Source organism: Psilocybe cubensis, chromosome 10 (genome assembly GCF_017499595.1).
Source record: "Psilocybe cubensis strain MGC-MH-2018 chromosome 10, whole genome shotgun sequence".
Lineage (NCBI taxonomy): Eukaryota > Fungi > Basidiomycota > Agaricomycetes > Agaricales > Agrocybaceae > Psilocybe > Psilocybe cubensis.
Genome location: NC_063008.1, coordinates 1995861 through 2007604, shown reverse-complemented (window position 1 = coordinate 2007604; position 11744 = coordinate 1995861). Strand labels below are relative to the sequence as shown.

At 43.6% G+C, this 11744-nt stretch overlaps 4 protein-coding genes across 4 annotated transcripts; 1 reads left to right on the top strand and 3 right to left on the bottom strand.

The window, feature by feature from the left end:
* JR316_0010887 (uncharacterized protein) lies at positions 1-782 on the top strand (the record flags this gene model as incomplete). The annotated part of the gene is made up of 2 exons (XM_047896551.1): positions 1-63; positions 483-782. 2 exons carry the CDS (start codon positions 1-3, stop codon positions 780-782), a joined length of 363 nt encoding a protein of 120 aa, XP_047744596.1.
* A 1142-nt stretch (positions 783-1924) lies between these two features.
* JR316_0010886 (uncharacterized protein) lies at positions 1925-2323 on the bottom strand (the record flags this gene model as incomplete). The annotated part of the gene is made up of 3 exons (XM_047896550.1): positions 1925-2044; positions 2094-2188; positions 2251-2323. The coding sequence occupies 3 exons, from the start codon at positions 2321-2323 to the stop codon at positions 1925-1927; spliced, it is 288 nt and encodes a 95-aa protein (XP_047744595.1).
* A 5997-nt stretch (positions 2324-8320) lies between these two features.
* JR316_0010885 (uncharacterized protein) lies at positions 8321-8710 on the bottom strand (the record flags this gene model as incomplete). Its single annotated transcript, XM_047896549.1, has 1 exon — positions 8321-8710. The coding sequence occupies one exon, from the start codon at positions 8708-8710 to the stop codon at positions 8321-8323; it is 390 nt and encodes a 129-aa protein (XP_047744594.1).
* A 1279-nt stretch (positions 8711-9989) lies between these two features.
* On the bottom strand, positions 9990-11348 carry JR316_0010884 (uncharacterized protein; the record flags this gene model as incomplete). The annotated part of the gene is made up of 5 exons (XM_047896548.1): positions 9990-10210; positions 10276-10798; positions 10851-10932; positions 10996-11129; positions 11193-11348. The coding sequence occupies 5 exons, from the start codon at positions 11346-11348 to the stop codon at positions 9990-9992; spliced, it is 1116 nt and encodes a 371-aa protein (XP_047744593.1).
* Positions 11349-11744: the final 396 nt, after the last annotated feature.

Sequence of the window (11744 nt, the reverse complement as noted above, 5' to 3'; positions counted from 1 at the left end):
ATGCTCATCCAGTACAAGCGACAACTTTCCCGTAGTCTTCCTTCACATCGCCTTCGCTACGAAGTATATTTTATGCTACTTCCGCCAAACTTCCGTGTCGACACGACATCGTGGAGCTGTTTGCTACCGTCTACTCCCCTTTCCCTGTCAACGAGTCCGCTCTCACACCCTGTTCTCGTTTACTTGACAGCAGACAATATCTGGTCACCTCTGGTTTGTTACTATCAAAATCCTCATATGTTCGATGATATTCAGTGACACTCCCCCCTCATATCGAAATTCGTACTACTGCTTGTCTACTAACCATATATTCCCATTCTCGTTCGCTCGAGTAAAGTAAAGTAGCGGCTTGTTTTTTACTGTTGACATTGTCGCTATATCAGCTACATTTTTGATATAGATAAAAATACTATCGTGAACAGAACATTATTCAGCGGATAACTCAGATTGATCTGGGACCTTTACTCTACTATACCAGCTAGGGTAATCATGGGAGAGAGAACCCTCCCTTGGGTGAAACGGATGCAGATGCAGATGCTAGCAGGATAGTATACGCGAATACGAAAACAGAGGATAAGAAGAGCGAAAAGCGCATTTTGATACTCTTGGGGTTCTATTTCAACCGCGTCGGCGTTCCGGTGCCTCCCCGTGCAGGCGGCACCCCGCTACTTGTATGTCGTGGAGGATGGAGGTGCGACGGCGGAGTGTATGTCACGGTGGTGGCGGCTGCAGCGACACGCAGGAGCGGAATGGAGGGCGTGTGCGCCATGCGCTCCATGTAGTTGTGGGCGGAAAATAATGGCGTCAGAGGAGGGGTGGAGGGCACAACACAGAGCGCTCTGTGTGTTGTGGTAGGCAAGGTGGAGCGTGGCGGCAATGCGAAAGCCATAACATACATGGCATTGTCGGAGGTGTATCATCAGTCATCGTTCAACCCAACATGTCCTCCCCACTGGCCATCTCACCCGCTTCCCATCGCTTCATCGCTCCTCTGCACATTTTGTACGCCTCAACTTTACTAGTCATACGTGATACCACAACCATCTCTCCTGTATGCCATCGGTTCAACCCTCATCGGCCTGAGCTTCGCATAGCGAGGTACGCATTCTGCACCAACGGATGGCCTGAATACACACCGATGAGAGTACTCAGTGTTCCACGCTGTGCAAATCAAATTACCACCGATACTATGGGGATGGAACTCAACGTGTTGCGGAGCTTCGTATGGTGCATACAGACTGCATCCAGGTGTATTATCAACTCTCTGTACGTCTTACACGCTCCAGCTCACCGCTCCGTACCCTGACCGTATACAAAACGTATCAGTATCACCTCAACAGCGCATAGATACAACTCAACATATTGTTGGCACAAACAATGTCGGGGCACTGTAGAAAGGTTCTATTCAGGTGCGGGATCAGTTCTCTGTTCTTTGTGTACACTCCAACACACCACTCAGTGTACAAGCAAAACCGTCATCCGTTCTATCAGATACCTGCTCGTCGTCTACGCCCCAACTCACCGCACAGTGATGCCATGTGTCTGCGGTATAAAGGGTATTAACCAGATCAACAGTGTGCGAATACGACTCACCGTCACGTCGACCCAAACACCACTGGGCATTATAAAGCCATTCTATCCAGATGCGTCGTCAACCTTTTGCTCGTCATGTGCACTGCAACTCACGTTAGCTCAATAGCGCATAGATATGACTCAAGAAATCCTCGACATAAACACTGTGTGGGCATTGTAGAAGCACTCTATCCAGGTGTATGATCGGCTCTCTGCTCGTCGTGTACACTCCAGCTCACCGCTCAGCGTGCAAACAAAAACCATGGGCATTCTGGAGGCGTTCTATTCAGGTGCGTCGTTAGCTCTCTGTTCGTTGTGTACGAGCCAACTCACCACTTGCTGTACAAACAACTTAGGGTATCCTCATGACACGCAGCTTCATGCGTGCCACTAACAGCGAGCTCGTGGTGACGTGCTTGGCTTGGCGGATGCGACCGTCGTGAAGGGTGGCGGAGTCGATGAGATGGTAAAGCTAGGAAATTATGGTTAAGGTTAAAAAATTGAACACAAGTAGAACGTACCATTAGGGCCTCCCTGGATGGGTCCCTTGCTTTGTCCACCGTCCCTCCGTCTTCGAGCGTACTTTTGAACGAACAGAATGCAGCTGCAGAAAGTTCTTTTGAAACACATTGAGAGCCACTGCAAGTATTACATATGCGTCGCGGAACTACATGTGACCTAGTACCCGCCCAGTGCCGGGTAAACATAAACGCGAAAACAACCGGGCGGTAAATGCCGCGGCGCCTTCCATATTGGGCGATACTGAACACCGTTTTTTGTTCCAGCGGTAAAAACTTGGACTCAAATTGGCGGACGCACCTTATAATAGATGAACCCTTTTTTGTAAAAAAGAAATCGTAAAGAGATTGAGATTGAAAAATTTAATGTAAAAAGCACACAACGTACTGGATGGGTCTCCCTACATAGATATCCTGTTCATTTTTCCTTACCACGCTCATCATTATCCTAGAATCCTTTGAATACTACTCTATCTGTCAGAAATCTTCCCGTCTAACTGTGTATGGCAAGGTAATAAATCCGCTTTGAAACGACTGATGGAACTGCCACACATTCGTGGGATTCACCAGATACATCCGACCCTGTTTAACGACTAGCACTCGACGCTCCACAAACCGATCGATACACACTGACTATTTAACCAACGCGGTGTTGATGAACGATGGATACGCGGTCGGAGAAGTAACTTGCGGGTACAGTGGGAATCGCACGGACGGTAATATGCGAAAATCTGTTCAAGTCGCTTCCAGAACAAAAGCATCTTCACACGACTGACTTTAAGGGTACGACTTTGCGACTGCTCATCGCTCTTCCAAAATTATGGATACATGATGAGCAGAGAGCATCAAGTTTTAGAGGCGACACATATTTTTGCTTTCACTATGTCATAGGATGGCTGCAGAGCACAAAAGTCGTGATTTGTGACGTCCAAAATTTTAAACAGTTCATAATTTTCTTCTAAAATGAATGGAGCTAGGCATATATAAGTGCAGTGCTGACACACGGTATAGATGACAAGCAACTGATAAACGCTGCCAGCTCAGACGTTCACAGTGCTGATTATCATTGCTCGGCGATGAATGATACTGAATGTTCGAGATATCTTCTTCAATGGGCACATCGGACCTTAGATTACAATGTCATAATAGAGATCGCTTGCTGAGATCTCCCATGAGTGGCATAAGAATATCACGGGTTAGCTGTCTATCTGAGTGCATCGCCTATCCGCTAACTGGCGACGACTTTGGATGGATCACGATGTCACCGGACAGATGCCTGACTATGAGTGCACAGTTACAGTGTAACCGGTAGTCTGTTGACTGTAGTATCTATATGATTGAGTAGCAAGGTAGATACATTAATTGATATTGAATGTGTTGGTAATAAAGCATTGTATATGATATTGAGCTCTAAAATCGAGATACACAAACACACTTCAAACACCCCATCACGCCTTGACTGGTACCGTCTCTTTAGGACAGTGCGTCGTAACAATTTCCAAAAGCCCACTTTCGACTATCTCTGAAAGATATTTGTCCCGACGCAATCCAAACTCCGACGTCTCCAACGTCATGGTACCGTAGGTTCTTATCCGACAACCCGGATCTGTACTACGCGTAGCGGGATTTCCCACCAACCACCCGGCGCCCCCCTCCCAACGATATCATACATGAAGTGACTGTTTCTGAAGAAGAAAAATGGATATCATAGAAGATAGTGCTACGCCCCACATTCGACCTATCTTACAGTGCCACGGCATAAGAGATATAAATGGAAATCCAGTACCATACCACCGAGCACCTGCCCAATATCCTACAAAAAAATTACAACAAAACCGGGATGTCTTGTTCCAATAAAATGACTTTACAAAGCATTATAATTACGAGGATATTGATGACTATGGTGAAGCGATATGAAGATATACGGCATTTATATTAACATTTGCAACATTATTAACCTTGTTGACTTGTATATGGACTCAGTGGTTCATTCTAACCGGCCAAGAAGCACAGGTTATTGGTCAACCAAATTACGTACACGACGAAGACAGAAGGGGTAAATAGGGCAAAAATGATAGTATATTCGACATAACATAAGTTAATTTATGCGATTACGCATTACACTCAACATCTTATGTGTTAAGTCATATTACGTAAGAACATTTCGCATCTCGACTAACCAGTCAGAATTTAAGTATAAAAAGGTTGAGGCTGAACCTTTCATCTAATATATCACATCATGAACCAACCTATCACTCAAAATCAGCTACGACTTGCGATTCAAAACGGATTTGTTACCTTACCAAACACAGTCAGACCTGAAGAATTTCTAAACGAAAGAGTGGTATTATACCGTGGGGACACTTTCGACGACAATATTTCTTACCGGGCTATCAATATTGTTGGACAAATTGCCGATGCGACTGACATTACCACTTCGGCAACTAATGGTTCTGTTGTAGGGGACGAAGATGGTGCCGATGTAAGATATATTCAACCAACAATCAACGGGTATATTCTGATGAATGTAGCACCTAATTATTCTAGAATGTTTTAACTGTACCGCCACTTTTTGGACGGAACTTTGGTGCGCTCAAATAAAGGGGATGCGGACATTTTTAAACAAAGCTGAAAAAATATATCCTTGGACCGGCATGGTATGTGCTCACTATCGAGGCAACCATCCATGATTCACCATCTATAGGCTGGAGGGGTTGAATCTACTTGTATCAACTTTATGGATGTAAACGAGAGAGAAGCCAAAATATCAGTTTATTGGAAAAAAACGATGACGTCAATTCTCGACGAAGAGGGGCGAGATATACCGAAAGGAATTTGGGCAAACAGTTTGTGTCCAGGGAAATGGATTCTGATTGAAGCGGTAATCGTGTGCGCAGAGGATTTAGTGGACGACTGGAAAATGGGGGTGTATCGGAATTATCGTGCCTGGGGCCGAAGTGCTCAAACGATAAAGATAAATAAAACGTAAAATTAAATAGTACAGTGTAAAGCCTCTGCTTGTGTATAGTAGCCTTGTAATGTGACCGCAAATGGAAAAGTAGGACAGGTGTGGCCGAAAGTAAGGAAAACGGGAAAAGTAATCATGTGTTGAAACTTTACCGTAGAGTGTAATGTAAGCATCAACCAGCTTCCAGCGTCTAATCATAACATTTTAAAAATGGACGAGGAAAACCAGTCCGACCATTCAGATTCAAACTTTAAAACGAACATTATCAAAGATTTCATTGACACCCAAATCCTATTTGCCTCCCGTAGCATGTGAATGTATCAATAATGTCAATAACACTCCAATATCTTTGTATTACCATTTTATATATATATATCACTCCACGAGAAGAGAAATTACTATATATTACCCCTGAGAAGGTATATCCGTTTTTTGTTGATTTGAGGCCTAAACCGACACTTTCCGACAGCCATATATCTCTGCACTACACAACTCACACCTACATTGATTACTTTTTATCGCCCAGGGCGCGTCCTCATTCCAATCCATGAAGTTACCGCACATGTTTGGCATTGACTCATAGACTAGACTCAATTTGACAGACGGTTACTGCCATCGCTACTTGAGTGTCAGTGTATTACCCGTTAATAAAGCACTATGTGGTAAGAAACTTAGTATATTTGGCAGCATTATGTTTCAAATGAATGTGAAAGACGGATGGACCAATATATTTCAAGTATGTTGTAACATTTGATTACCTACTTTGTGGAATTTCTATATTCTGAATATCCCGCCGTGAAAAGTCCAAAAAATGGAGACAAAAAGAGACAGGCTCATAATGCTTTATTTCTGTCAAAATTTTGAAGAGTAATGAGTTGAAACTGCTTCACAATATGTATGGATTGTCACAAACACAAATTTTGTGAAATACCGTGTGAAACGAGAGGGTTTCCGGAAATTATATGAAATTTACAATAAACGTGCTCGTCGGTCCAGAATGAACCGAGCTTCAGGTGCAAGGGTCCTGTAAAACACAGTGGTAGAAATGAAATGGTAACGGTAATAGTGTTTACATGGTCATACGATAACCGATTACAGTTTTGAATAGATTGACATCTGACGGGTTATCCAATCTCCCGAGTCCTTAGTACGCCACCCTGGGGCGTATATTGGTGTTTAGATGGTCATACGACATTAGGTTTTTGATTGAACGACTCAGGGCAGTTCTATAACCATTCTGAGTAGCGTACACGTTACCGTGGAATATACACTTTTGTCGTACTCCACAACGAGCAATAGTTCATGCGGATTCGTTAGTTTATCTGCTCCAGCCTCCCACGGGAGATTTCCACCAGAATAGCATACGTAGACATGCATACCAGATAACCTGAATTTCAAAAGCAGTTACCATTCCTAGATGTCCATGATGATTAAATGTGAGCTTATTCCAACCTATGACACTTCTTCTTGTCTCGCCACATTCAGTACACCTCTCCCGAACGCGGATGCGATAGCCTCGAATCTATTCTCCTCGACCTCCGCAAGGAATAAATCATGTCTATCAGCAAGCTTATCATCGCTCAGCTTGTTCTCGCGTATGACACCATGTTCGCGTGCATACGCGAGTCTACTTTGTTGTCTATGGTTCCGGTCAGTAGAACGTTTTTGTGTTTAATAACAAGTCATTCGACAGAGCATACGCTGACTAGGATTAACCTGATTTTTTTAGACGACAATGACGATCACCACTAGTGTTATTTTTAATATTGTCGATGCGGCAAGGCAGAACGCCTTGGCTACTCTTTCGTAGAGGTGGGGGCTAAACCGAACATGTAAGTCAACAATGGGGTATTTGAGTGACTGTGTAAGATTCGTGTGCAGTGTTCAATCTCAGATACAAGCTGTTATGGATTTCTTTGTTTTGATAGGAAATCGGAATTGTATACTTTTCGAGGCTTCTATTCTGGACTACATATGCATTCTGGGTTCATCATGTCACTCGACGACAGAAATGATTCAACTATTAACGACAAATAACCCAGACTTTACTACACCTGTTACTGTGTGAGATGCCCCTGGACCAGGCACTCAGGGACTGTTCCTCTGGCATTGGGGTCAAAAAAAAAAAAATGATGTGGATGTTCATTGTCCCTACAGTTCTAGTCGTTTCTGAGTAAAAGAGTACAACATCATCAACAAACGTGAAAAGCTAGGATTTAATTGACGGCACTACTGGGCAGACTTCCCGATGCCATCAAACACATGTCGTCGTGTTATTGACATGCGTACACGTAGGGTCTATACTGTACAGTATCTAGGTAAGCTTTGAGATCAAGATGGGAGCTGAAGTCGCTTGGACGGGCAGAGGCGAAGGGTTATGATGAAGCTCATGCATCAAGAAAACCGCCATGTACAGAGGAAAGGTGCGAGGATGTTAGAACATTAAATTGGTACGGCGTTCCATAATCGAAGAATAGAGGGCATCGCCACGCATATACTCGACATCAGTAAACTTTTGGACGTAGAGATCTGCCGTACATCGCGCCTACAAACTTTCCACTCAACCTCTACGCTTCCGGATGGTTTTCGACAACAAGGTTCTACAAACCACTATAATACCCTTTGCTTTTACATGTATAGGCATATACGACTCATAGTTTCAATTTGATACCGAGTCGCACATCATACTTGCTGTGTATGGATGAAACGGTCGCATAAATGCGCGTATGATGAAGTTTGTGAGTGTCTGCATTTGCAACTAGGGCTGTGACATCCCTAGCTTTTCCCATCTTCGTTATCTTCCTTTTGTTATCTTATCTATGTTTCAACTTCATTCCTATTCCGTCGATCACCTGAGACTGATTAGATTACTTCCCTTCGGCTAGATTGTATATTATTCATCTTCCTTTTCTCCCTTGGCTTTGTTACTTGATTCGGATTCTGATTACCTTGGCTAGCTAGTCCTACAGTATAAATACATTCATGTTTCTACTGTAGACCCCAGCGAACAACGAACACTTACACTTATCTTTCGAATGTTCCCGCTTCCCTACCTAATCTCCCCGTGTGCCAGAACGACATTATCGTTACCTCCCAGTCACGATAGTCACTTCTGTCGCATTCGTGGTGTCCCTCTCTCCCAATCATCGCAACACAAACCCAATACAACACTATCAACACCAACACACCTAGCTCCTGGACCCCCTCATTGCATACCATTTCCAGTACCAACGATCACTTTTCCAGGAGGGAATACACAGTTTCACTTCAAGACAGTCTCGAACACAAATTCCATACGCTCCGCCGTACGTACGCTCGCCTTGTTCGGCCAATTCGCGTGCCGTAGGCCGATTCCGTTCGACGATGGTAGGTCCAGTGTGTAGTACAGTAACATTCGAACGGTGTGTGTGGTGATGTGCGTGCGCTGGAACGGTAGGAAGATGATCGCATACCCGATCTCGGTCTGTAGGTCTATGACAGATGTATGTGTGAAACCGATGATACGCAGTATGGTCTGGAGTTCGTCGGATATGACAAAGGTAACTGATCCAGAGTTGGTATGGATGTTCACGAGGTAGTCATTTGTGAACGCGTCCAAGTCTGCAAAGGGCTTCATGGGTAGCAGGTCGGATACGTGGGGACACACTTGCATTTGTGTAATTACAGGAAGAACGTGTTCCGAAGGCTACAATGCTTGCGTCAAGGTACAGTAGAATGTACAGTGCTAGAAAGGACGTACAACGAGAGGTACGAGTTTAACGTTGTTAGCTCTCTAGAAATAGAGGTAGAGGGAAGCAAAAGTTGCTATCCTGTGTGGACATTAGAGGAATATGTCGGGACCGTTCGGTAGCACCAACCAAGTGTTTGCTTTTACATCGGATAAGAAAATGATTTGACAAGGAAGTAATAATCCTAGCGGTGATATTAGATAATGTCAAATGGCTTTACTGTGGCTCAGCAGTTGCGTCGTGCTGTGGACATCGCGCGTGTTGTAGGTCCATATTCTATCGTCACGTCCGTAGCCGAGAAACTGCATGAAATATCTAGCATGTGATGTCACAAGTTATGATATAATATTAGAAAACAATTAGCGGGGATCTAAGTGTAAAGTGTAGTATGTTTGCGTAGGCGGATATGCTTGAAGAGACTGACACTCGGTACTGACTTTTTCCTGATAATTTCATGCCACATTTAGTCCTCGAACAAATCCAAACCAGTTCCAAATACAGCGTTGCACTTGTTCCGAACAAGTACCTTGCTTGAAGCCGGGCGCAAGACAAGAATTCCAGCGCATGCAACCCCAAGGCATAGCGTTAGAAGCAGTAGAAAATCTCGTGTTTTTGAGATGTCCATCAGCAAGATGTGTGATAAGATAATTGGCACAATGGAATTTACATATTCCATCCTCTTGTATTACTCGATGTTTTGTACATGCGTCGACATCGGCAGAGACCCGTCTATGTCTTTTGTGGTCTTCTTCATGATGCTCTTGAGTTTGACCTGACTGTTGTTGGTCATGTCTGTCATGGGATTATTATCTTGGTCGCCTTAGGTTCTTTATCCATTGCTCTTCCCTTTGACTAACGCCTTCCAGATGGAGAAACCTGTGCCAAATATACTGAGCTGGAAGTGTGTGTATCAATCCTGTGTGTGCTCGGATGATATGGGTTGCATGTTCCAAGTAAATGCGTCCGGTCAGTAGCATGTAATTTGGACGCGGTTGGTTGGGCTATTATATACGCAGGCATTTATCGGTTATGGGAACTAGGCATCCTGCCCATGTAATATAACGAAAAGCGTAGGCTTACAGACAATGTTTGATGTCTCGACATGTATCTAAATTATATGTCGGAGTACACACCTGTCTATTACACATCTAATTACATATCCGAGTCGTTGTTCGAGTACATCGCGGTCGAGTGGCGATTACATTAAGAACGATTAGTATTTTTTCCTCCTCTACCCGATCGAAGCCGGTTTTTGGAATTGGTTTCAGGTGCATCAACATGCACGTAGTCGTCATCTAACACGGGTTCGTCGTTCATATTGATGTCTTCCTCTTTCTCGACATGACCTTTCCTTCGATAGGAGTCTTCTTCTTGGTTGTATGAATCATGCAACCTAATCCGTTTTACTGGTCTAGGAGAATGATCTGGTTAAAAAAAGATACCTTGCGCATTAGATGAATATCGACCATAATAAAGCTTAGCAACTAACCATCTGTGAACTCGACGATGTCCCCGGCGCAAAGTAAATTGAACGACTCGTCAACGGATGGGAAGAGTGAATGATCGGCTTTAGAATGTATTTGCTCCGGTAATTTCCCTACCCTTACAAATTCTATAGGAATGATTTCCGGCCACCAATAGCCACCAGTAACAACAAACCCTAGCTTGAATGTCATCCAAATAATGTCTCCTTGCTTGAAGGTAGGTTCGTTAGAGTCCGCAAGACTGCTAATTCGATTTTCCGTAAATTCAAAGTATTTCGGTCTGTCTGGGTTCGGTATTTGATGAGCTTCAGGGAATCGTGTTATGCCTTCCTTCAGCCAAGGGTGAACTTCATAAGGGACTTTATATTCGCCACCCTCTTTGGTATTGAATGCTGAACGGTTCGCGAAAACTCGAGTGTTAATGATATATTTATCTCTATTAGTCGAGCTGCGACCGTTCTGCCATGGTCTACGAGGTCTGTTCCCTTTGTTAAATCCAGGTTGACGGCATACATGATCTTCAAAAATCTTCCCGTCATTGGCGGTCATAGAACGGAATTAATATAGTGTAGGAAGATACCTTGATATTGTCCCATATGCTAGTATCGCGGGATGTGTCGAAGGCGTAACTAAATTTACATTTAAACGATGGTTCATCTTGACTATTAATTGATATGAAAAGTGGTATTAATATACAATGATACTTTACATGCAAATTCACTTACATTTGCCCGTCAGGTACGCCTTCGGGTGCCTCCTCTCCATACGGTACAAAATTTCCGGTTTCGAGGTCAGTAGTCCATTTCCATATACCCGCGTGTACTAGTACAGCCACTTTCCCTGTGACAGTGTCACAGACCTGTAAGCGCGGACTATGGTCAACCGATATATTTTGTGATTTAGTATGAGCAGTGAGACTGACTATCCATTTCGAATTATTTAAACCTGGTCGTGCTACCACCAAAGGGTCGTTCGTATTCAAGGAGATGGCCGCTTTCGTGAAGGTGATGTCCTCCTTTCTTAATTTCTTTGACTGCCATATAGTCATTATGTCAGATATTTCTTGTGTGTGAGACATAATGGAAGTCGAGTGTAAAATGTGATAAGAAGGGGTCGTTCAACTGGTACAATCGAATATAACCTGTTGAAGTATATTCTTTTATAGCTGTATCATGTCGTAAAATGTGTCTACAATGCTAAGGCCAATGTTTTTTCAACTTTGGAAGGGTATAGTAATCGTGATGATATAATACAATTTGATCCAAATGCGGGATGGTTGTGCTTTTTGCAACGTAATTAAGATTAGTAATATGAGTAATACGTCGCACGTAAGTGGGAGGATGCTTACGAGCAATTTTCTGACTGATTCGTCGTATATATCATCGTACAGCGAAGAAGTGTTCTGTTGCTACCGAACAATATATTCGAATGGCCGACCACGACTACGCAAAGGATACTCTTTTCACTTCGATGG